The sequence below is a fragment of the Caretta caretta genome, chromosome 4 (genome assembly GCF_965140235.1).
Source record: "Caretta caretta isolate rCarCar2 chromosome 4, rCarCar1.hap1, whole genome shotgun sequence".
Lineage (NCBI taxonomy): Eukaryota > Metazoa > Chordata > Testudines > Cheloniidae > Caretta > Caretta caretta.
Window position 1 is genome coordinate 114,274,356 of NC_134209.1, and position 27,495 is coordinate 114,301,850.

A 27,495-nucleotide genomic window follows, 5' to 3' on the forward strand; every position below is an offset into this window, starting at 1 on the left:
TTTGAAATACCGCTGTCCCTTTTTTTTTCTCCACCTGCTGCATGTGTTTCAATGATCACAGGATCTTCTCCTTCCCAGAGGCTAGTGAAGCTTAGAAAGAAAAAAAACGCACTCGAGATGAAATGTTCTCCGAGCTCATGCTGTCCTCCCGCACTGACAGAGCACAGACAAATGAGTGGAGGCAAATAATGTCAGAGTGCAGGAAAGCACAAAATGACCGGGAGGAGAGGTGGCGGGCTGAAGAGAGTAAGTGGCGGGCTGAAGAGAGTAAGTGGCGGGCTGAAGACAGGGCTGAAGCTCAAATGTGGTGGTAGCGTGATGAGAGGAGGCAGGATTCAATGCTGAGGCTGCTGGAGGACCAAACCAGTATGTTCCAGTGTATGGTTGAGCTGCGGCAAAGGCAGCTGGAGCACAGACTGCCACTACAGCCCCTGTGTAACCAACCGCCCTCCTCCCCAAGTTCCATAGCCTCCACACCCAGGCGCCCAAGAACGCGGTGGGGGGGCCAACGGCCAACCAGCCACTCCACCACAGAGGATTGCCCCAAAAAAAGAAGGCTGGCATTCAATAAATTTTAAAGTTGTAAACTTTTAAAGTGCTGTGTGGCATTTTCCTTCCCTCCTCCACCACCCCTCCTGGGATACCTTGGTAGTCATCCCCCTATTTGTGTGATGAATGAATAAAGAATGCATGAATGTGAAGCAACAATGACTTTATTGCCTCTGCAAGCAGTGATTGAAGGGAGGAGGGGAGGTGGTTAGCTTACAGGGAAGTAGAGTAAACCAAGGGGCGGGGGGTTTCATCAAGGAGAAACAAACAGAACTTTCACACCGTAGCCTGGCCAGTCATGAAACTGGTTTTCAAAGCTTCTCTGATGCGTACCGTGCCCTCCTGTGCTCTTCTAACCGCCCTGGTGTCTGGCTGCGCGTAACCAGCAGCCAGACGATTTGCCTCAACCTCCCACCCCGCCATAAATGTCTCCCCCTTACTCTCACAGATATTGTGGAGCACACAGCAAGCAGTAATAACAGTGGGAATATTGGTTTCGCTGAGGTCTAAGCGAGTCAGTAAACTGCGCCGGCGCGCCTTTAAACGTCCAAATGCACATTCTACCACCATTCTGCACTTGCTCAGCCTGTAGTTGAACAGCTCCTGACTACTGTCCAGGCTGCCTGTGTACGGCTTCATGAGCCATGGCATTAAGGGGTAGGCTGGGTCCCCAAGGATAACTATAGGCATTTCAACATCCCCAACAGTTATTTTCTGGTCTGTGAATAAAGTCCCTTCCTGCAGCTTTTGAAACAGACCAGAGATCCTGAAGATACGAGCGTCATGTACCTTTCCCGGCCATCCCACGTTGATGTTGGTGAAACGTCCCTTGTGATCCACCAGAGCTTGCAGCACTATCGAAAAGTACCCCTTGCAGTTTATGTACTCGGCGGCTTGGTGCTCCGGTGCCAAGATAGGGATATGGGTTCCGTCTATGGCCCCACCACAGTTAGGGAATCCCATTGCAGCAAAGCCATCCACTATGACCTGCACATTTCCCAGGGTCACTACCCTTGATATCAGCAGATCTTTGATTGCGTGGGCTACTTGCATGACAGCAGCCCCAACAGTAGATTTGCCCACTCCAAATTGATTCCCAACTGACCGGTAGCTGTCTGGCGTTGCAAGCTTCCACAGGGCTATTGCCGCTCACTTCTCAACTGTGAGGGCTGCTCTCATCTTGGTATTCATGCGCCTCAGGGCAGGGGAAAGCAAGTCACAAAGTTCCATGAAAGTGCCCTTACGCATGCGAAAGTTTCGCAGCCACTGGGAATCATCCCAGACCTGCAACACTATGCGGTCCCACTAGTCTGTGCTTGTTTCCTGAGCCCAGAATCGGCGTTCCACAGCATGAACCTGCCCCATTAGCACCATGATGCATGCATTGGCAGGGCCCATGCTTTCAGAGAAATCTGTGTCCATGTCCTGATCACTCACGTGACCGCGCTGACGTCACCTCCTCGCCCGGTATCGATTTGTCAGGTTCTGGTGCTGCATATACTGCTGGATAATGCGTGTGGTGTTTAATGTGCTCCTAATTGCCAAAGTGAGCTGAGCGGCCTCCATGCTTGCCTTGGTATGGCGTCCGCACAGAAAAAAGGCGATTGTCTGCCGTTGCTCTGACGGAGGGAGGGGCGATTGACGACACGGCTTACAGGGTTGGCTTCAGGGAGCTAAAATCAACAAAGGGGATGTCTTTACATCAAGGACTATTTCAGGCAGGACTTCACGGAGGGTTCCAATAAGAAATGGTGCACCTAAGTTATCATTCTTATTGGAACAAGGAGGTTAGCCTGGCCTCTGATTGATACATGGCTAGATTTACCTCGCTGCACCTTCTCTGTGAGTGACTGCAGTGTGACCTAGAGGAATGAGTCCCCTAGACAGGGGAGGGGGGGAAGCAAATGAGTACAAAACAAATCTGGTCTATTTCTTGTTTTGATCCCCTCCATCTATCTTTTACATCTTTGGCTGGCAGCAGATGGTGCAGAAGGACTGCATGCCATCCACATCTCATGGTTGCTCGGCAGAAGATGGTACAATACAACTGCTAGCCATCCTCATCTCTTGCCTGCCTGGCAGAAGATGGTACAGTACGACTGCTAGCAGTCCGTATCGCCTGCCCGCTCACCATAAGACGGTTCAGTAGGACTGACTGCAGGACTAAAGAGAATGACCTGGTCAAGTCACTCCAAATTTAGTCCCTGCGCTCATGTCTGCCCAGGCGCTCCCAGCCGACGTGGCCAGGAGCACCTCGGACACGACGAGGATGGCTACCAGTCGTACTGCACCGTCTGCTGCCAGAAGGCAATGGGTTGCTGCTACTGTGTAGCAATGCCGTACCGCGTCTGCCAGCACCCAGGAGACATACGGTGATGGTTACCTGAGCGGGCTCCATGCTTGCCGTGGTATGGCGTCTGCACAGGTAACTCAGGAAAAAAGGCGCGAAACGATTGTCTGCCCTTGCTTTCACGGAGGGAGGGAGGGAAGGGGGCCTGACGATATGTACCCAGAACCACCCGCGACAATGTTTTAGCCCCATCAGGCATTGGGATCTCAACCCAGAATTCCAATGGGCAGCGGAGACTGCGGGAACTGTGGGATAGCTATCCACAGTGCAACGCTCTGGAAGTCGACGCTTGCCTCGGTACTCTGGAAGCACTCCACCGAGTTACTGCACTTAGAGCATCTTCTTGTGGGGACACACACACTCGAATATATAAAACCGATTTCTAAAAAAACTTCTATAAATTCGACCTTATTCCGTAGTGTAGACATACCCTGAGTGACTAGACTAAGTCAGTGGTAGAGACAGAAACAGAACTTATGTCTCTTAACTCCCAGTCCTATGTTCAACCTAGTGGGCCACAGCTATCCTCTGAAAAGCTCATTGTGAGACTTAAAGAATGGTTATACTTTGCTTCCTTGTCCTTGGATGAAAGGTGCTAATATATATATTATATATTATATATATTATATATATAATATATATATAAAAAAGCAAATTATAATTTTATATAAATATAAATTATTTTGTTTAATTGTGACTAGAGAGGACTGTGAGGAACTTCAGATGGGCCTACCAAAGCTATTTTACTAGACAACAAGTTGAAAGATGAAATGTTTTGTTTACAAAAGCAGGGTTGTGCACATCAGAAGGATTTATTTGAACTAATCATACACACTGTCGGGTTCTAAATTAGCCCCACGGAAAAAGACATGGGCATCATTACAGACATGTCAATGAAAAGTATTGTCCTAATGACAGCATGTGTAAAAAATGGGATAGAAAATAATACTGAAAATATTGTGATGCCCTCACCTGGAATACTGTGTTCAGTTCTGGTCAGCCCTATCTCAGAAAACATCAAGCAGATATTAAAGTTCAGAGACAGGCAACAAAAGTTATTAGATGCACAACAAGACTTTATCTATGAGGAAAGATTGGAAAGGCTGTGAATGTAGTTCAGAGAAGAAATAAATATGAGGCCACATGATAAAGGTATAAAAATAAGGATAGAAAAGGTAAATTGAGCACCTTTATTTACTGTCTCTCATAATACAAGAACAATGGGATATTCAGTGTGGTTTAAAGAAAACAAACATAAAATTGATAAAAATGAATAGTTTTTTACACAACTGATAATTAACTTGTGGAACACACTGCCACAAGAGATCACTGAGGCCAATAATTTTTTAGAATTCATAAAATTGCATGTATGCACAGTGACAACAGTTGTAATGAAATGAGATAGGATGAATAATCTTTTAGAAAATATAAACCTTCATGATTCAGGGCATAAGCAGACAACTACCTAAGGGCTTGTCTTCACTTAAGTGTAGACACTACAGAAAACAATGGGGGGGGGGTGTTTCTCCCATCAGCGTAGGTAATACACCTCCCTGAGAGGTGGTGCCTAGGTTGACAGAAAAAATCTTCCATTTACCTAACATTTACCTAACACAGGGAGTTAGGTCATCTTAACTACACTGCTCAGGGGTGAGGATTTTACATACCCCTGACTGATGTACTTAAACTAATCTAATTTTCTAATGTAGACCAGGCCTAATAGAGGTCAGGAGAGAAAGTTATTCCACAATTTTCTATTATGTGGTTTCTTGCACATGCCTATGAAGTATCTGGTACCTACTGGTCACTGTCAGAATCAAAATACTGTGCTTGATAGACCAGGAGTCTGATCCAGTATGGCAATGTCTATAGTCACAATATAAAAATCATGTTGGAAAGAAAAATAATATGTCCTCTTGAGAAAAGCGGTGTGCAATTTCTGTTAAAAGAATGTCTTTTTAATGACCACATTAGAGAAACAATTGATGTTTGTTGGACAAGATTGCACAAATGAGTACGGTTTCTTTGTAAAGAAAGCTGCAAGGGCAGGGGGAAAAGACTCAGAAGTTATTTCTGGTTCTCCAGATCTTACGAATTAGCAAATCTTTTCATACTGCATTTTCATAGATAGTCTGCTAACTTTTCTTCCACCCCACCCCAGTTGGCACAGCTGACACCACATCTAACAATGCAAACAAAACTCCATCTACATCTGACATTCATGCAGGCTGGTAATATACTGTGCAGTTGATTATAAAGAAAACCAACCCACTTGTGCTAGTGTTTCAATTCTCTGTTTTATGCTAACCCGAAAAAGTAGAAAGAGACATCTAACCCACCAATTTGGGAAGTTGCATTTCATTACCGATATTTACTCTGGCTGCAGGAGATTCAGCCTTCTTCCACTTGCTGAAACATGAAAGGTTCCTTATTTTCATTAGTGTTGCTATCTTGCACAGAGACTGTATCAAAGGTATCAGAAGGTTTTACATTACTGTACTGAAAATTATCTTCTCAAACTTTAAAATGAAAGTAAATCCAAAGTAATTAGTTATAACTGCATTGCTTCGCACTAGTTGAAATTAAATGGTAAATATTTGAAGTAATAACAATTAAAAACTAAGATAGCTTTCAAAGTGCTGTTTCCATGGAAAATCCAAATGAAAATCCAATACAAATCCTGATTAAAACCTAACCAACCAAAACACTGCAGGTTACCGAGATTCCAGTTAAATATGACACATGAATACCTGACAGGTTTCAATTCCAATTCTATTTATGTCAGAATGATCCATTAATATTAAAGATTAAATTACCAGAATTTGAGCAATACAATTGTTCTGTGTAGCTAGACAAGTCATCTTAAAATTTGGATCAGAGAAAGCATTCACTCAAATGTCAAATGTTACATTTATAGACAACCAAAAGTGCATTGAATCTTGTTCTGTCATCACCTATTGACTAATGCTAACAAAAATTACTGGAGGCAGGTGACATGCCACTGTCTAAATCCTGTTTTTAAAAGTGGCAGCAGAATTCAAAAGTCAGTAGAGTATAATTTTCATTGCAATGTCACCCACTTTTCACGGGGTTCAGTTCAAGATTTTGTGAATATGACAAAAAATCTCCCTTACTGTCTGTAATCCTTGCATTATACCATTTGAGACTTTATCATGCTACTCTTGTTTTGGAGGTGTTCATGACATAATACATAAATTTAGTAGTTTGATCTGGTTGTGCTTCTACTTATTCTGAAATCTGTCTAATTTCAAAGGGTAAGTATGTAATCCTAACAAAGAAAAGTTACTTTCAACGTCCAAAAAATAGCCTAATTTCATTTTAAAGTTTAATAATTAATGCACTATAATGGCAGTTGCCCCACAATTTCCAAAATTTAAGCAAACTAGAGTCCACTGTATGTTGGAATTTCTGAGAATAAATTTGGATAAAATCACTTTCATTATCTACTGAAGAGTATATCAAAGGTTAGGATAAATCATAGTCCTACAGTTCATCCAAGATTCTGCGTTTATATATTGCTTTATACATATTGTGACTCAGACAGTTTCTGAAGAACTGTGAACTTATTCAATTAAATCTCAAAAATACTTGCCTTCATTGCACTGTATCTACCTGGATATAGCCAGTGCTTTAGCCTCATTTTCCTAAGCACTAAATTTCACCCTTAAATTAACAAAAATACAAATAAATAACAACTTAGGAAGCAGGCTCCCAAAAGCTTTCATTTTTTCTACCTTCTAAAAAGAAATTTTAATACACACACATCTATAAATGGGCAAATGATAACTGAACTTATGATTATTATTATTTCCACTGGGGGGGGTCCATTAATCTGTATGACTTGAAATAGCCATGCATTGCTGAAATGCAGACCTTCCGCAAATGCAGACTGCTGCAGTCCTTCTTCCTCATATACATTAGACATGTCAATTTCCTGACCACAGAGAATGATCTATTTTTATTGGGTCAATATGTCTATTTTAGGAATAAAACAAGAACAATTTTTAATTGCTGATCTAAGCCTTTGAAAGAAGCTAAAGTCATGCACAAAGCCAAACCAAATCTATACTGGGTTTGAGGAGCTGATGACACTCACATACACTACTATACAAACTTGATTAGCAAACTCCTCATTTCACACGTCAGCACTATGTACTCTTTGACATGCAGTAGTCTTTGACATGAAGTAATCTACTATATAGTTTAAGGGTATCACTCAAAGCCCACTGAAGTCAATGTCCATTGACTTCACAGAGCTTTAAATAAGGGTTAATAGGTGTGGAACAATAACTTATTTAAGATCTATTATAAAAAGTATTTTAAAGTCCACTATTTTCTAATTATAGACACAAAAGAAAATTGCAAACTACTAAGTATTTAATTACCATAATTTTGTAATTGCTGAAGAATTACTCATACTGCAAATCAGGATGCATTCCACACCCCATCCCCATATTTCTAAAAAAATCCTTAATTTAAATGATATATTCGAAAAGTATTTTTCTCAATATACCGTGGAGCAAAAAATAAAACAGTGCTTTCCTTTTCTAAATAATTCAACATGGGGTAGAAACCTCAATATTGTTTTGAAAACATGTTACGTAATATTGGGGGAAAGGGAAGACTCTAGAAGGAGATTTTTAATTCCTATTTTCTTTATGCTGATGCTGCACAAATTCAATTTCAGGAAAATGTCATAATCAATGATTGTATGACAAATAAAAAAAAATGGAAGTAAAAAAGAGAACACAGGTCCCTTATCAGTACTTTTTGTTAAAAAAAATATTGTGTATGCAATTTAATTTCCTTGAACCCAGCCCCTGCACTGATATTTTTTTAATTATTTAACTGTTTCAGCAATGTAATTTTAAAATAATGTAAAAAAATGCTGCTGATTTTATTTGTATGGTTATGTTCCATTATTTTGTATAGCTGCATTTTAACAAATGTTACCATTTAAAATAAAATAGTTATAATTTAAGCTATTTTATTTTATTATTTTGGACTGACCTTTCCACATGTCTACTTATTATGGCTCACTAGTGTGATTATGTGTGTGAATGTCGTGTTTGCCCCTACCATTTTCCATATGCTCTGCCTCACCAACACTGCCATCCGGCGTAGTCCTTTCGTAGTTGTCCTCTGGGAGTGGAAGGGCACCCAGTCTTGGCCCTGATGAACTCTTACTGCTTGGTGTTTCTGACTCCTCCAGACCGCTGTCATAGCAACTCTGCAATGACCCTTGATGTGGGTCCTGAGGCTGACTCACAACAGAAAACGTCACTCTACGAAATGGCTGCAAGAGAAAAGATTCTGAATGTCACTGAAAAGTTAGGTCTTTGAACAAGTGATTCTCAAAACATGACTTAAAACATACTAATATCTTAATGTTGACTAACTGAACATAAAACTTTGAAGTTTTGCCTAATTTAAAATAAACAATTTGTAGTCTTTGACTTTGCACGAGGAATGTCATGGATTTTTCAGTTTGCAACACTATCAAGTACCTTCATGCAGTCTGGCAATAAATCTGTTTCAAAAAACCTATATCAGGTAAGAGGGAAACTATACAAGATTTACAAGATAAATGCTCAAATTTGAATTATGTTGTGGCAGCTGGTAACACTAACACACAGAGACCTTTTTAAAATCATTGTCTGTGGTTTTGGAAGCCCATCCACGTAAGAAAGATAACAGAAACAGAAGTGTTCAGTTTCTCTTAGCTCTTTTGCAATAAAATTTAATGCCTGGAGATTGGGTGTGCTGCCAGCTGACTTTATAAAGCCTTTAAAGTACCACTGGCACAGCTGAAACCAGATGCTTCCACTGGGACCATTCAAATGTTGACTATTATGGATTTGAGTTCATTCAAAATGTCAGATATTACAGAAGAAATAATTGTCACTGTAAAAGTTTACCTATTGAATTCTGACATTCAAGAGTATACCAAGAAGTGGGTGAGTTCTACTCTCAACATTTAGAAGACACTTACATGTAGACTGGGGATTAAAAAAAAAATAAAAAGCTAGGTGTCTACCTCCCATTGAAACATACTACACATTTCAGTTCATTTTAATGAAATAGATATTGTTAGATATTAGGTTTCTGAAATATTGTATCAGTAATAACAAACAATAATAATACATTTAATTTACTATTAATAAACTGTATTTTTAGGCTGCAACAAAACCTATAACACTAGAAAACTAGACTATATTTTAATCTTTAATCTATTTGCACATGACACTCTTGTTTATTAGTGTATATTAGTAATATAATTACTGTTACTAATATACACTAATAAACAAGAGTGCCATGTGCAAACAGATTTTAGATTAAAATATAGTCTAGTTTTCTAGTGTTATAGGTTTTGCTGCAGCCTAAAAATACAGTTTATTTATATATATATAATTTCACCTTGCTGTCATCTTAACAATCATATTGACATTATCACTTTGGATTTTCAAAGCACAGTGCAAACATGAATACTAACAAAAGCTACAATCCTGCAAAGAGATGAATGAGACTCTATAGGTTTAAAGATGGGTCCCTTTGTTTGGCTTAGGCATGCTTTGAAGGTATAATGCAATATTTAAGTGCTAATGTTCAATAGGTTGGTAACTAGGTAGCATTATGGATATAAACTAATAAACAACAACTCCTGGAACAAGTAAATCAGCACCAATTATAAACGTGATTGTTGCTGTTAATATAAGAAAAATTTGAGGTTAACAGACCTGTGATATTGTCATGGTTAATCTTCAAACATTTAAAGTTTGCTTATATTTGTTGCTATAGATTGCCGGTATGTCAGTTTTACTCATGGCTGTACAGTACGTCCACTATGCGAAGAGAGGAAAGTGTAAACAGTGCAAAATGGGGCAAATAAACCACAAAAGACGTGGACAGCCATTGATACTAAAGTGGGAGAAGGGGACAGACAACAATAGAGAGGGTTAGAGCCTCTGTGCAGGGACCCGGGCCCTGTGTGATCTAAGCTTCTTTTACCCTAAGGAACCTCAGCAAGGTGGATTTTGATGGTTATATCCCTTGCCACACCACAAGACCAGAAGCCCCTCCTCCTTAAATGGAGCATTCTGCAGAAAATCATCTCATTGAACCTCATAGGAATTTTAGAGCCCTTCCCAAGTGTTTTAAAACAGTAGGGTAGAATAAGGCCCTTAATATTCTGAACGGTGAGATGTTTGGATCATTTGTATTCCATGTCATATGTCAGATTACATATTATGTTATTTGCTATTAACAATTTACTCATGTAGGCATATGGTCACATATACCTTGTATTTAAGTAATGGTAAAGTCCTTTGTCCTTATAGTTTTAGAGCTGAGTAACTAGCTATCATGTTATCTTTAGTACTGAAGAGAGCCACTTCTACTCAGTGCATTTTCTCACTCCATTGGACTTTAAAAGAATTTTAAATGGATGCCAAATACAGATATGTGTTTTTGATAATCTGCCATTTTTCTCTACCATGACTTTTTTCAGATAATTTAAGAATACTCTCAAACACAAGTGTGAACTATATGGAAAGTTACGGATAAGTAAAGATTGCTATTCTCGTTGACAGAACTCACCGGCTATTTCCACTGTTCTGACATGGTTGCTATATTCATTTCTTCACTTTGTGACCATGTAAGGTGACTGGTTGCCTGATTTTATTACATTGGAGATGAGATATTTTTGTTTTGGAAAATATGGGCATATTATTTCGTAAAGAATGTTAAAAGCTCCTAAAACATTCCAAACTGGTGATATACTACTGCCCAGAAAACAACTCAGTTGTATTAAAAGGGGGGTAGGAGGAAAAGGTTTGTGCCAGTTATAAAGGTTTTCAGAATAAGAAACACAAAATGCAGAATGTACTTAAAATAAGTCTATTTACCTATTTAAGTTTTATACACAACTGACCAACTTCCTATGGCTCTAAGGAAATGAGGGAAATGAAAAGCAAAAAGAGAGTGTCAACAAAAAATGATGCTCCCAGCTAAACAATTAAAACATCAAGACCTTTTTTAAATAAGGTTAAACTATGATGTGTAAGTAAAAGCTGTCAGTATTCTGAGCTCTAATAATTTCAATATTCTTTCATTTTAATACACAGCATTATGCTTAGAGGGACAAATCCTGCCCCTCCCCTACTGCTACAGGGGGACCCCTGGCAGCTGGTTGCATTTGTTGCACACCCTCTTTGCAGCACAGAGTCCTGGGTGGACAACAAGAAGCAGAGCCAGAGAAACTACAACTATTTGAACTGTCCCTATGTACAGTAAGGGATGAGGCATGTAAAGCCCTGTGGAAGCCTTTATGGCATCGCCGCCACAGTTGCTCCAAGGCCTATAAGAAGGATTCCTTTCCTCCCACCCCCAATTTATCTACCCCGGGCCCAGCATCACTACTCGGGCTGGGTCCTGGGCTCAGGTTTGGGGTTCAATGAACTGGCCTCCTAATAGTACTTTGGAGCCTGCATACAGTGAAATTCCATTCATAATCAATTAAAATGAAAGGCTTGAGTTTTTCAATGCTTTGCAAGGCACAAATTGAAAATCCGGTAATAGTGAACGTGTGCTTATGCTGAGGTTGCTCTGTGGCAGGAAAAGTAACTTAGTTATAAGATGATTCCACTGCAGTTATTTTTAAATAACTCAACTCCTCTTATTTCTAGCTTTGGAGCAGGGCTGACACACTGAACTGAAAAGTAGGAAGTCACTCAGTGTTTACATATTCTGTAACCTGATACTTCTTAACTTTTCTCCTTCCCCCTTGAGCTGGTTTTATATTTTCATTTATAACAACAACACTACACTTACTCAGGTGAGGTATTATGTTTAGAGAGGATGGCAGGAGCAACTGAGCAATGCAGTGGAGAGCACCTGAACCAGTGCTGCACAGCACATGTCTTTTGTACTGCGACTTTCCTTCTGCCTTAGCAGGAGTGCAGCAAAATAGCAGCTTTTTAGAGTAGAATATGTAGAACCTCCACACGGTGAGTAAATGTAACCTGGGCTGACTGCAACCCCCACAGAGAGACATTGAATGAGCTTCCGCCGGGTGGATGGGGAGAAGAGGCATTCCAAATTCCAATCCTGGTGAAGAGCGGTGGTATGTGACACACTGCACTACTAAAGGTACAGAATAGCTGTGAGCAATTTGGTGTGATCAATGACTCGAGAGCTCTACAGTCTGAGTCACAGATCACAGCATTAACCTCACATTGGCTAAATCCATCAGTTCACACAGAAAACTTACCAGAGGAAGATTGAAGAGAAATATATTTCCCCTACCTAACTCCCCAAATGAAGAAAAAGGTTGCAATCCTGTTCCTGCTGAAATAAGTGATAAAGCTCTGCTCAGTGTAGCGTCCATAGTACATGAACATAGAAAAAGGAAGACATTCCGTTATCTTGCCGACAGCTGTGTTGCTGAGGTGCAGTGTGTCTGTCCGAGCCAAAGCTCCCCTTAACCTCATGTTCATTTGGCAGAATATGCTATAAAAGTGAATGCCTGAAACTATAGTAAATAGTATTCTAAAAAATACCCCAACATTTAAGATAGGAAGGGAAGAAACTTTGTTTTTCGTCAAAACAGCATGTGTACATAAAACATATACATGCATCTGTTTTTTGGCAAGAGGAATGCATTCTGCTTCCTGGTTCAGATAATATATAAATATGCATGTCTTATGGTTAAATCCTGCCTTGAAAAATGTGTATTGTAACATGCTGCAGTGAAAGCATCCTATAACGTGAGATACCAGGCAAGCAGGATAACTCATATTCACCCCCACAGTAAACAGTAAAACATATAAAAGAAAATACACTAAAAAGTACAAACAAGACAAATATATACACGTACAGAAAACTGCAAAGGGTGGGGAGAACTCCAGATGATGTAAACTGGTGCAACTCCATTAATTTTAGTTGATTGACATGGAGCTTTGCTGATTTGCACCAGCTGATAAACTGGCCCTTTATTTTGTGCATGATGATTAGCATACAGAGGTGTGAGGATAGGTCTTACTGTTCTGTTAAATGCTTTGTCTAAAATAGGGTTCAAGGAGTGATGGTAGCATGTATTAGCTAAACTCCCACTGACTGCACCACTGTTTTACGAATCCCCTTAGATGTCTTCTCAGCTCATTATTTAGACTAGAAGGTGTTTGGTGCAGGGATCATCTTTTTGTTTTGTGTTTGTACAGTGCCTATTACAATGGGGTCCTGGTCCAAGTCTGAAGCTCCTAGGTGCTACCACAATACAAATAATAATAAATTTTGGCACTATGCAGAAAAATGTGCCTATATTTTGACCCAACTACATACCCCTCCCCACAAATATATATATCTGGATTCAGACTTAGATGCTGTTCTGCAAAATGGATATAATCTATCAAACCAGGAGTCATCTGCAAGAGAGACTGGGTGATCAGATCAGGGCCCATAACAAATTAGGGTACATCTGCACTGCAGGTGGGAGCATGCTTCCCAACATGAGTAAACAGACCTATGCTAGCTGTGCTGTAGCTAGCATGCTAAAAATGGCAGTGTAGCCAGGGATAGCACAAGGCTGCAGCTCGGTCTAATGAATGAGTACAACCTTGCCCCAGATGCCCATGGTATGTACTCATGCAGTTAGCCTGAGCCACTGCCCATGCTACCCCCAGCTACACTGCTATATTTAGCACGCTAGCTAGAGTGCATCTGTCTACTCATCTAGGAAGTATGCTCTCCTCTGCAGTGTAGAAATACCCTAAAGGTCTGATTCTTCCTACAAGGTGCTAAATACAATTACAAATTAGCTGAAGTTGGTGGTGTTCTGAACCTTACAGAGATGCTCAGCACGTTGCAGTGTCTGGCTCTAAAACGCAAAGAGCGTGCCCCTCATCCCAGGTTCCACCATCCCAGGTACCACTCATCCGCAGCTCTGACCATCGATAACTGGAGAGTAGGAATAAGGTTATGGTAAATCAAGAAAGTGGTGGAAGAGGTGTGCTTTGTGATTTTGCCCCCCTCCCGCAAACTCCTTGCCACACACACTTTTTCTGTTTACCACGAGGCAGAAGAAGTCACTGAAATACCAGTTTGAGGCAACTTCTTTGCAATTCCCCCATTGGGTATTCAATCCCAAAGGTTTGCATTGCCACCCACTCCTAGAGGTTCTGCTTTAAAAAGGGGAGGCCTACTCAGAGGTATGATGAATCAGCGCATCCCCCTTTTCCAGTTAGCACCACTTCTTTGGGGTCACCTTGTGCCAATGAAATCCTACCCATGCTGATTTGCCGTATCACAAGATCCAGAATAATCAGATTGTTACTAAAAAAAAACCAAAAAAAAGAAAAAAAGGGAAATCTCTTTTTTCATTTAAATTATTGCTTATTGGTTTTGGGGTCTTGTGGAGTAATGCTTTTAATGAGGTGTGAGGCATTCTCCACCTAGAAGATGTGAATAGATATCAGGGATTTGAGACCTCCCTGCCCTTCCCATATTGTTAAAGGAATAAAGTTCCCAGCTAGGTCACGACAGACAGAAAGGAAATCCTAAAGGAGATGAAAAAGAGGAATGTGGTATGGAAAAGGTTGAAAGCCCTGAGTATGGTTATTACTGTTTATTCTCTACATTTAAAAATATGATGAAACTTTTTTTGAATTATTAAAAATTAACATTTTAAAACACATTCAGGTTTTAATGTTGCCATTTTTCTCTAGTGCTAGTCTGAGTAGGAATTATCTGACACAAAATTAACACACATAATATTCAGTTCAGTACAGCCCATTTAGCCCATTCCAATGAATTTAAATGAGTGTGATATAATTCCAGCAAAATCCTTTCTCCAAGAACGAGGTGCAAGTTAATTGGTATTTTATAGCATTTATTACACATTTAGAGACAATGCAGACATTAGAATTCTGAACTCTATATTGCAGGACTTCTAAGAATCAGATCTTCACAGTCAAATGTATTAAAAATGTTCCATGTATCTTGCCTCATGGAGTAAGATCATGGCCTGTACTTCCCCGATAAAAAGGAACAGATATTGATGGCAATATGTTTGCTATCAGAACAATTAAGGAGCATTGATGTTGATTAATTCAGTACACATTAAAAATAGAAAATTCTGGACATATATATGCTGTTCACCATGACCCTTACAATAATCCACAACAAGATGCCAAGCGCCATATAACTGGAATAGTATAGTCTATATACTACTGGATCAGGACACTACTAATCCTAAGAAAACCAAAGTATTACATCTTTACATACTTCGGAAAAATCCTGACTTTCATTAACTGGGGGCACTTGGAATTAAGGCTACAGATATAGTTCACCTTTATGCAAAACACAAAACTGTAGGGTGTCCATATTTTTTTTTTAAAGTACTGGAAATGACCAGGAATGTATGTTGACTTACATATATTATGACCCTTTCAGTAAACATATTTAATTAATGATATTACTGACATGAAAATTCACTTTACACATTCATAGAATCATAGAATGTAAAGGAGAGGGATCTGCAGGACTTTTGAAATGATGGTTCCAGTAGCCCCCACTCTGGGCAGGGTGCCAGGATATGCAGGTCATGACCAGGTTGTGACTGGTCAGCCCAGTGCTATTCCTGCATCCTTTGTAGTGACACCATGCAAGAGGGATCTCTAGGATCACATTCAGATGGTAACAGTAAGGCATCTCTGTTTGACCCTGGGAAGGAGTAGTCCAGTGACAGTGGAGTAGGACAAGTGGTGAAGTGTAATATTCTCTAAATGGCACTGCCAAGGAAGGATGTCTTTATGTGATTCCAGCCTAATGTTCCATTGGTACAGATGATGTCCCCAAAGAGGATCTCAAAGGTTCTGTGAGAGCATACTTTGGTCTTGTAATCAGCACCATGGTCAGTTCAGGTGCCTTCATTGGTGTCAATGCTGGTTGTGTCTATTTACCTAGCACTACTCTCTTGGCAAAGGACTTAGACTCCTATCCCTGGAGAAGTGATATTTTTTCTCTCTGTGGGGTGGTGCCTCTCTACGCTAGGAGCCATGTTTGACTTCCTCTCGGCCCTTCCTGTTAGCCTCAATCTTCTATTGGGGCACCAGTGCCAGCTCCAACTGTGGCATCCACCCTGACGCATCCTTGAAGAACAGTATTTATGCATCAGCTGCAGTGGAGCAGATATGGATGTTTATGACAAATAAAGCTCATAACTTCAATTCATATACATTAATTTAAGCATGAGTCCTTGCTTAGATCTAGATCTACCTAACCTTTGAAGTTTTAAAACACAGCCATTTGTAAATTAAAATGACTGGTTGGGGGGGGGGGAGGGGTGGAAAGCAGACACTAGTTGAAATACCCCAGAAAGGACAAAAACTAAAACTTTGTCCTAGATGTCAGCAGTGAAATTTCGATTACCAATTTTTATTACAAAGCCTACCTAGGGGATTTAAACCTGGAGAAAAATAAATATATCCTTAACTATGGCATTGCTCCTGATACATTCATAATGAGATTACACAGGCAAATTGACACAAGAGTCTCCAAATGCTTGGCAAATATGGCAACATATCATTAAGGGCTTTTATGTTTCAGCTGTACCATTTCCAATGCCCAGTGATTCTACTAGCATTGGGAATCAACATGATAAAGCTGCTCCAGACCCAACCAAACTGACTTGCTGCTGCTCAGCATTTCTTCCCTACCCAAAAAAATTCTTGCTAATACTGCAACTCAGTAAATGGAGTGCAGTTGTGTCTGCTCATGGTCCTCCTCATCCTCAGCTCACACATTGCTGTCCCCCACATGCTCTGCTAACAGGGCATGGATATTGATAACTCTGCCACCGATTGTGTCTGCCCACAAGGGAAACCCCTGCAACTCTCCTTCAAATTTGCCCACAACGTAAATAATGAATTCTTTCCTGTTACTCCTTAGTCTCATGAACCATGCTTCACCTCTCTCCTCCACTCCACCATAGTAAAATTAATCTCAAGACAGAAGTCCTGCATGACACCCTACTGCTTCCACAATTTAAGCCATTTTAAGGATTTTTGTGGTGTACATCACCTTTCACCCTGCACTGACTGAGATAAATTATACCCTACATGACCAAGAAAATTAAATCACATTAATACTTTTACCTTCCGAGGGATGGCCAACCCTAATTTCAGTTACCAGTACCTTGGATGTATACAGGAAGATTAGACAGAAAGATAAAGCAACAGTAGTAGCTGCATCATACTTAAGCTTGATACATGCTTTCCATGACATAAGACAGAATTGTCCTCTAAAGTCCCCAGTATATTTTTTCTCCCCAGTTTTCCTTCTATTGCAAGACTTGCTTGCACAAAGAGGTCTGCCAACTAGTTTTTCAATCTGGATTGGAGACTGTTTTTGAAAACTCCCTTTTCAATTTTAATTCTGTTTGGTGAGTGAGATCAAGAATCTTTTATGTACCGAGGGTTCCTCACGAGTTAGGTCTCCAGAACACTCTTTGCACATATAGATGGATCTGAATCTGGAGTGCGCACAATGCACTTTCTTTAAGTTTTAATGGAGTAAACCCAGTATTCTCCTTTTTTAACACTATTGTACTTTTGGAAAGTATCGACTAATTGGTACCTTATTATTATTTGTAGCAGAGAAAAACATTGTGTCTCCTGGTATCTCTAAATTATTTATTGACTGTGCCCTTTCACCCATTTCCCTAGACTCTGCACAGCAATTATTACAAACTTTTTTTACTCCAATGTGATTCAAGTTCCTCTTCAGGTGTACCTGTACTGTAATGGAAGGGTGGATGAATGAGTCCTTTCTATATTTAATTGAGATCCAGGTAATTCAGAAATTAATTGCCAACCCTTTGCTGTTACAGAACCTATCTCTCAACTGCAACTGTACACCAGGATTTGGGGGAGGGGTGTGTGTATATATATATAATATATATATATTGTGACGGACAAGGCCATATGGCTATAGAAAAATAGTGGGAGATAGTTATATTAGCTCCAGGTGAAACAAATCCCTGCTACCAGGATAAGTTAAATGGCAGCTGCTCCGGTCAATTAAGACACCTGGGGCCAATTAAGAACTTTCCAGAAGGCAGAGAGAATGCTAGGTTGATTGGGACACCTGAAGCCAATCAGGGACTGGCTGAAACTAGTTAAAAGCCTCCCAGTTGGTCAGGTGGGTGTACATGTCAGGAGCTGTGGGAGGAAGTTGTGTGGTTGGAGAGACTGAGCAGTACACACCATATCAAGCACAAGGAAGGAGGCCCTGAGGTAAGGGTGAAGTGGAGCTTGAGGAAGTGAGGGCTGCTGTGGGGAAGTGGCCCAGGGAATTGTACATGTCATGTTTCTAAAAGGTCAGCTACCATAGCTGATATTATTAGGCTCCCTGGGCTGGAGCCCAGAGTAGAGGGTACATGGGTTCCCCACACTTTGCCTTGTCCCTGATTAATCACTGAGACTGGGAGACAACAGAGACTGTGCAAGGGAGGATAGCTTCTCCTCACTTCCCTAGCTGGCTTATGATGAAAATGGTTCAGTAGACTGTAACCCTTGTCTCTAGAGAGAGAAGTGTTATGTGGAGGGTCACAGTGAGCTTCTGAAGCTAGTGAAATCTGCCAGGGACCCATGGAGACAAGGACAGAGCTTTGCCACAATAGATATAGATATATATCTTGGGACTGAATGTATTTGTGTAAATAAGGAGTAACTCTGGTGTAAAACTGGTGAGCCAGGGAACAATCTTCATATATATTTATGATAGACATAGATAATGTGGCTGGCAGGCTATTGGAAGCCTGACTATTCAAAGCCTGTCTGGTTTCTGGAGGAACTTTGTCAAATAAAATCACTTCTCAACTTTACCTTGTGGACCAATCTGGTGGCTGGACAAACCCAAGATTGGGAGGAGGGGCACTGAATAGGTTAAGGCACCTTTGCTCACATTCCTCAAGATTCCCCAAGCACAATTAGGATGCAACCCAGGATCTAGCCCATTTTGCCCAGGTGTATTAGACTACACAAGAACTCTGATTATTCCCCAACTTACACCAGTTTTACACCTGCATTACTCCTTATTTACACAAATACATTTGGGCCCAAGGTGTGTGGCAGTCAAGAATCAGGTCCATGAAGTCTGCAGCATCAGAACTGCACTCATGCAGCAGCACTGGTTGACATCCCAGCAACTCTTACTCCCCCTGCTTTTCCATAAGACCTAACAAGGAAGGGAAACGAATTCAGACAACCACAGTGATACTGACACTGAAATTTAGTATCACTTAAATTCAGTGACAACAGCAGCCATTACCATCACCGTACTAAAATGATTATTGCTCACTTTCGTTGGTGTTTTACTTATCTTCATTATTCCACTGCTGTTTATCCAACCACAGATATTTGAAAATGATGCTCTAAAGCTAGATGAAGATATTATGAGACAATCACCACTAGTCACAGAGAGTCAATAATGTCAAATGATAGTGAGATAAATATAATGACATTGATATGTGTATGGGACAGATCTGCAGAGTGGAAGAACAGTAATATCAACTAATCATGCAAATTCAAGGTGTTTCTTTAAGCATTGGATTTTTGACAAAACATGCAATTATATTTTTCTTTCTTAATTGCTAGCAGCTTGTTAAAAGACTAACAAACAAAATATTAATGCACAATTACTCTTCTCCATGAATGCATTCAACCCACACAACTCTTTGTTTCCCCTTACAGTCACACATTTCTATCATTCTAAATTCCTATTGTGTTTAATGTACAACTGGAAAATTAAACAGACATTATTTTTTTCAGTGAGAAGCCTGTAACACCTTAGAGAAGTACTACAACAGAAAAAGAGAGCAGAGAAATACTTTGACAAGAATAAAGTCCTTGATTATTAGCTACAATCATTAACAAATGAAGATTGCATATAATGGCTGAATAAAATGGTAATAAAGACCCTATAAAGACACTATATCAGAAAGAAACTCAAGGCTTGTCTATATGGCCCTGCAGTTCAGACTCTGGTGGCTGGACTGCTCCTAAGTGAATAAGCACAATAAAAGAAAAGTTGGGACATTTGTTCGTTGATGTTGACAAGGGCGATTCCATTTTAATTATTTATGCTCATACTTCATAATGTACTAGTAAACATACTGTAGTATATTTTGTAAAAAAAAAAGAAGTCTTAGTAATCCAGTCCCTGCTATTAAATCTGTGCTCGTATGGTGTAGCCATGGCCGGTATTTTATGAGAATTACAAGGTTGAGGATTAGTGGAGAATAGGTTAGTGAGCTTTCACTTTGAAATATCACCAGAAGGGAATCCAAACCATCCACTCTGCAGCCATCCTAGCCAGCAGGGTCCCCATCCATGTTGTCTAACCTTAAAGTCCTCCTTCTCTCCTGATTCCCCCTTGTTTTGCTCCACACACGTTCCTGAAAATCACCTTTCTCTTTCCCATTATCTGACATGTTTAGCCCCTTTCTCTCTCTCTCCCTCTCTCTTTTCTTAGGCTTTACAACTTTCTTTCCCCTCACTCCTGCAACCAATTACAGATGGAGTAGGGGGCTTATTGCTGCCATTTGGCATCACTATCACCTAACCACTAAATATGCTCTCTGCTCATGGCACCCCCTCAATTTCCCCAGCTTTGTAGTGAGATGCAGAGATTGAGTTGGAGCCAGGAGTGGAACTGAGAAGCAGAGAGCATGCTGAGTGAGCAAAGATAGGACTCTCAGCTGCCAGATATGCCTAGATGCAGCCAGGAGGGTGGTCTCCAGGAACAGATGAGAGACAAACACTTTTTAAAAGTTCTGACAGCTGGCCAGAAAAGCAAGAGATTCATGAGGGAAGTTAGGGAGCAGAAAAAGAACCACAAGATGAAGGTTAAGTAGATCTGCCTCCAGCTCAAGCATCTTCTTGTTTTGTGATAGTCCTATGATAGTGGCAGCAGAAAAGAGACACACAAAGAAGCAGAGGGCATATGAGACATTCCATTACAGCAATTACAGCTATATGAGGAGCTGTGGTGGAGGTGGTTGAAATGACTGTTCATGTTCTTTTTGCCTGCTTCCAGAAATACATTTACTGTCAGATTGTTGTTTCAGTGTCTCACCATTTGGGCTGTTACAACAACCAGGCACCTGGAGTGTCCTCTTTTTCAAATCTAATGGAAAGGGAACATGATTAGTAGTCCATTGGTCTTCCCAACTGTTTTTATATTATTTTTTTAACATTTTTATATCATGCATCTTTATCATATTTCTCCTTTTCCTTTCCAGATGATGCTAAGGTTTTTGTGTAGGGAAGTGCAATTTCACCGAATCTAGTATTTTCTTCAGATCCTTGTACAGAATCCACTCCCACTCCCCACATGTCCTTCCAATAATTTTCATTGAATTCATCTGAACATTTTGTTTGTTTCCTGTCTTTTTTAAATGTAGCATCCCAGGTGATGGAGATGCATTAATTTATAAAAGTGGTACTAAAATATATTCCAGATTATTCACTTTTTTGTAGAGATGAAAACTTTACTTTTGAACTTTCCTCAGTTATGCCTACATCATTTTTCCTGAGCGGTTACAACTAGTTGAGAAACCATCAATGCATATGGGTAGTTTAAACTGTTCTTTTCAGCGTGAATTACCTTGCACTCGTATGCAACCGTTGTCTTGTCTAAAGGGCTATAAGTGTCTAGGTCTTCTGGAGTCCCTATCTCTAACAGTGTAGCCTACATTATGTGTTCTTGGGGGGAAAAAATTCTACTTCACATCCACCCGTGATCAATTATATAATTTAATAACTATATCAAACACTGATCCTAGTACTAATCCATTTATTAGTCTTGACCTCTTTCCATGATGACCTTTGGCCATTTAGTCCTGCTTTAACTCCTTACCAGTTTTCAATAGGACTTTCCCCCTCACTGTGTGTTAACCAATCCTTAGTAGCCTTTTCTGATTCTTCATAACAAAAATCCTTTCAAAGTCTAGGGCCTTGTGCTTTTCCACTCCATTGTGTGGCTGTGAATAAATCATATGCACCAGTTCTGCCATAGCTACTCTTTTAGCTCCTCCATGCAGACAAATTCTAGTTGCTTGTGCAAGAGTGTGGAAGCAGGTGGGAAAGGGCTGAAAGAAAGAAATAGCTCTCGCATCTCCTTTGTATACATGTAGCCCCCTGTCCCACAGAATTCTGTTTTCTTCATTCACCAAATACAAGGTACAAGAAAGCATCAGTAAATGACAGCAATGCTAGAATCCTCAAAGGGGAGTGGTGGGAAGGGTGGCAGTATGGACATGCCCCCTCCTGGTCCACACCTGGTAGGAGCTGGAGGATGTCACATGGCAGTGTGGAGCAAGATACACCCTTTTAACCTCCATGTCGTCATAATGCAGCCCACTAAGCTGCATCGGGCTGACAAACACAACTTGGCTAGTTGGTTTGTCCTAATCATATCATACTCAATAATTCTGTCCTTAATGATTTTGCATGACATTGACATTTTCTATGGATATGTTCCCCTCTGCTAATTTATACTACTTCATCCAATTTTCCACTCTACATCCATATTTATTTTAATTGAACTCACTGTTGAGACAGGAAAATCTACTCTGCATACTCTGGATTAGTAACTTCCCACAGCATCACTTTAACAGCAACATAAATTAGTTCTTGCTAAAACAAAAAGAAAATCATGTGTTAAGGTTTATGCATGGCAGCTGGGGAAAAAAAAAACAACCCAAAATAAATTCTGATAAGACGTATGTAACAAAGTGGCAAAGCTCTTTTGATAAGTTGACTCACCCTGTCACCCTGGAGTGAGATGCTGATTTATTGCTACTGATTCATTTTGGCAGAAGTGGCTTGTTAACTCCACCTTGGGAATAAAGCACATGGGAGTGGATCTTTCGGCTGAAGGAACAAGGTGGGATTCTCAGCTGCGCCTCTAAAAGTAGCAGCCTGGATGGCCTGTTTAAGTTATGGAAGCCACTCCCCTGCTGCCCTATGTGCTGTTATTCTGCACCGTGTAGTATCCTGCCCCTGACAAGCCACTCCCACCCCTTAGTCCTGTCCCCAGCATGCCCCCTACACCAGGGTTTGTGAAGAGACCTAAGAAGACGGTTTTATGACTGTTTTCCATAGTGCAACCCTCCCCTAGCCAGACATGGGGTTTTAGTGTCTCTTTATGCTGCTCTGGCTCTTTTAACAAGTGTAAAAGGGCTGGAGCAAGGGTGATGCTCTCACCCCTCATGTCTACTACAGAAAGGATCTCTGAAGGGAAAGGTTAGGGAAAGACTTACCAGTAGATTAACATTTATGTTTTTATTGTTATTAATTACCAATAAAGCCAAATCCCAAGAAGGAGGTAAATCTGGACTAAATACAGTAAGCTAGATTGTGGCTTTTAAACCACAGCTGCAAGTATGTAGTCACTACACACATTTTGCCTCAGCTAAGCACAATATCTCCTAATGTTGTTCTTTGTGCAATCATTAAGATGCAGTAGCTTGCATATCCCAGTGTGCCAGTCTTACTCTACAGTGTGGAATTGGGGGCAAAACCATGTCCTTGTCCACTTCCCCCCACTTTTTGGAGTCCTGTTTTCCAAGATAGTTTGTAGGGGTGATCAATCTTTGTGCTCCTCAGACCACAGGAACTGTTTTGTTAGTGTTAGTGTGTCATCTGAGTGTAGCCTTCTTGGCTTGTGCAGAGGCTGTTCAGCCATTTAGAAGCTCAAAGTGTTGAGTAAAAAGTGTTTTTTTGTTTGTTTTTTTTGCATAGTAATGATGTTTGAGAAACTATATATATATATAAATTATCTGCCTGTGAAAATGGTTTAATGCTTGTATCGTGTGCTTAATTTTGTGCAGATTATATACTCTCAAAACATATATATACAAGTGTATAATATAAACCATTTATATATGGTTTATAGTATATACTTGTAAAAGCCTGGAAATGTGAATTTTGATAACATGGGAACAATTTTGTTCTCTTCCATTTGGCCATGAGAATATTTTTCCTATGTTTTCAATTATTAAGTTTTATATAATGAAACAGCACTGGATGTCAGTTGAAATGAACTAAACAAGTGGCAGAGTTCCCTGACCCAAAGAATCTATCGCCTAAAGGCACAGTGGATTCAATAGTTAGCACACTAACAAACAGGCAGTATGCTACATAATCATTATAGCTGAAACCCACCTAGATCTATAATGATTTTAAACAGTTTTCTGAAAGACTGGGAGGGAGCTGGCATACACCACTAATAGGGAGGTTGGTCTGTAAAAACTGGTCAGAAGGATACTAACGCCACAAGGTATGTAGTGGACAAAAGACACAGTAAGCAGAAAATGGATTTGAAATTAAAATTCCTGACCATGGCTCAAGGTGAGTACTGGCAGAAGAATCGGGCCTCAGAGCAGTAACTCCAAATTAAGTCACATGCACTCCTAAATGCAGGGTTGTATCTCTTATCTTAAAAATATCGTAATGAAAAGCTGCATAAACAAATATTCTGAATTATAGTCCACCATTCTACAGAAAATATGAATTTATTAAAAATACTGCTGAAGCATCATGCTAAGTCACTCATTCTTCATCACCAGAACCATATGCTAGTAGTTAGCATTAAAAGCAGTCACAGACAGTTGTAGAAGAGTGTTTTATGGGATACAGGGTTTCAGGTCTCAGAGACAGAGAAGCCCTGATAAGTAAGACGTGTGCCATCCTGGAAGTAAACAACAGAGTTAGGTCTGGCCTAAGTGCCTTGCTGGAGATTCCCTTTGTGAAGAGGAATCCCCAAGTGGATTGGATTTGGCACATCTGGCTCAATGCCATCACTATTAATCACAGCCAATTCATGGGGGGAAGGTGGTGTGGATGGAGTGTTTTTGCTTTTTTGGTGATCCCTGGCTGACACAGTGGACCACAGGGGTCTGGTGTACCTCTGAGGCTCTAAATAACATAAGGAGACACACACAGCTTCTCTTTAGAATAGAACACTCTTGTGGGAATATAGCAATTAGTTAAGTACAATGAACTCAATGGAGCTACCTGACCATTATTCTGTCATTTTTCTATAAAAAATATGAGATTGCTCTGAGTAGTGTTGTAGAACACCACCCAGCAGATAGAATTTGGCATATACTCAACAATATTTAAAACTTACTTCTTTTATATTTTGTGTAGCATTAGTTCACAGGACACATTTAGGCTCTGATTCTGCAAAGTGATCCATCAATGCATCCCCTTACATCTGTACAGAGTCCCACTGAAAGCAATAGGTCTCTGGAGAGTGTAAGTTTGCATGAGCTCTTTACAGGATCAAACCTTAGCATTGCCAAAAGTGTACAGCTGAAGTGTAAACCAAATACCCATAGACACACATTTCTGCCAAAAAGTTACCTGAAATATAACTATTTTTTACTAGCTCTCAGTTATCACAGAAAAGAAAAGAGAAAAACACCCCCCCACACACACACACACAGTCCACCCCCCAAAAAATTCCCACAACAACAAAAACTTGCAATTAAATTATTAAACACGTTATCGAGGGCAAGAAATAATGACCTATGGGGCACCTCATCTTCTCAGTAATGAAAAACATTCTTGCTGCTGAGATTAGATGAGACATTTTGAATACTCTTGCCATTAGATCACAGTGTTCAATATAAGGTACATTAGATGAACTGGGAAAAAAATAAAGCATCAATAAAGATTTGAATTATTGATATGTACATTGCAACAAAGCTGATCTGCTTGATTCTTGAGTTTCACCTTATGCTTGATTTCACTTTCTACACTGACGTTTTTGGTTGTTTTGTTTTTAGTAATTATTCTCAATAAAAGACAGGTACAGTCAGGCCCAGATTTGTTAAGGTATTTAAGCACTGCTGTGCTCAGTGTTGCAATACGTAACTGATTTAGGAGCCTAAATCTCATTTTCAAAAGAGCTCTAGGCACTAAGGAATCTAAACTACATCAACAGTCTATAGAGCTTAGAGACCCAAGTGCCTAAATCCCATGTGAAAATTAGATTAGGCTCCTAAATGCATTGTGCAATGCCTAAATACCTTCAAAAATCTGGGCCTCAGTGTTTACACAGTCTGTAGAGCAAGATCTGTTGAAGCAGGTATACAGATAGATAGTTAGATAGACAGATAAATAGATTCTACCCTCTTGTGGTCTAGCAATACCAAACAATGTCATGAACAATTCTCCAATAAGAGTGATTATTTTTTGCTATCAACCTAGGCTGGGGAACAAGAGGTGAAAGGCTCAGTATGCCACTACTAGTTTTCAGAATCATCTAGTCTTCCATGTTTGTTTACTTTTAATTATAAAAATGTTTCTCAAATATGCAAATTTTAAATATATCAAGTTAAACAGTTTTTTTTTAAAGGAGTCAGATCATTTTATGAGCATTGATAACATTTGCTATCTGAGCTAAAATAGTAAAGGTATCTCAGGCTTCAGAACATGTCAGGAACAAACAAAAATGTCTTCAAGTACAGTCCTAAACATTAGCAAGTTATGGCTTGTTTTCATTTTCTTCTGAAACATAAGGTATTATGATAATAATCATGATCATTATGGTCATGAAAAAGCATGAATGAACATAAAAGTATAGCTTATGTAATGTTCCATAATTTTATTTCTTAAAAATAGGGGTAGGGAACATTTCCTATATATAGGAAAGTACAGCTTTATTGGAAGAAATGTGTTTTGAGGAGGCACTTAAAGGAGGACATGATTGAGGAGTAGTTGTAGAAAAAAATCATGGATTCGGTTCTGAGTCTAGACACTGGCTTCTCAGGATCCCTATGTAGACAGACAATCCTTTAGAGAAAAAGACACCCCCCCAAAAAAGTGTAATTTTTGTTTTCCTAACTTGATTTCTCACATTGCTTTACAATGATGAAAAGTCCTTAAAAGAAATTGTAAACTTATTATAAATTACAGTGTCTTTATGGGAGAATGTTCATGGTGAATGAGTATACAAGGCAATATATATTTTTGATGGACAATTTTAAAATCTCAAAAGAGGCCAATTCCATGTACTTTCCAAATCTATAAACAATTAAAACCATTTTTTTTTTCAAATATGAGCACCTAAATTAGAGACCTAACTTCATATATAGGCAAATGTGGCCCCATTTTCCAAGGTGCTGGTCACTCATAAGTCCTGGTGACTTCATGTTGTTTTTTCCCCTCTTCTCATGAAGATTTCAAAGTTCTGTTTTTCTTGCACTTTCCACTGATGTCACTTCGAGGGGAATCGCTTAGCTGAATAACTGTTTGAGGGCTGCTAAGAAAGCAAACCCTTATTTCAGAACTGGGTTAAAAGACGAATAATTGCTTAAGGAAGTAGCCTGTACAACAAAGACAGAATATGACTGACAGGAGACATACCATGTCAATAATGATTTCAGGATTGTTGATTAAAATCTATGTGAGTCTGACTGGCTGAAATCCTTAACTTGTAAATTTGTAACTGAGTTGGAGGATTTCACAAAGTAACAGAATAACATCACATTTTCAGTTTACAAGAGG

At 39.8% G+C, this 27,495-nt stretch overlaps 1 protein-coding gene across 7 annotated transcripts in view; it reads right to left on the bottom strand.

Annotated features, from left to right (window-relative positions):
* PCDH7 (protocadherin 7) overlaps nucleotides 1-27,495 on the bottom strand; it is a 401,554-nt gene that overhangs the window by 215,386 nt on the left and 158,673 nt on the right. For 2 of the 7 annotated variants that reach the window (XM_048848660.2, XM_048848661.2), the window contains exon 2: nucleotides 8,108-8,216. The exons of 1 other annotated variant lie outside the window; for it this stretch is intronic. In XM_048848660.2, the coding sequence (XP_048704617.1) occupies nucleotides 8,108-8,216 (109 nt within the window). Of the gene's footprint in view, nucleotides 1-2,012; nucleotides 2,223-7,999; nucleotides 8,217-27,495 lie in introns of those variants that run through there. 4 more of the 7 variants (XM_048848658.2, XM_075127986.1, XM_048848662.2 and 1 more) reach the window with 3 other exon arrangements.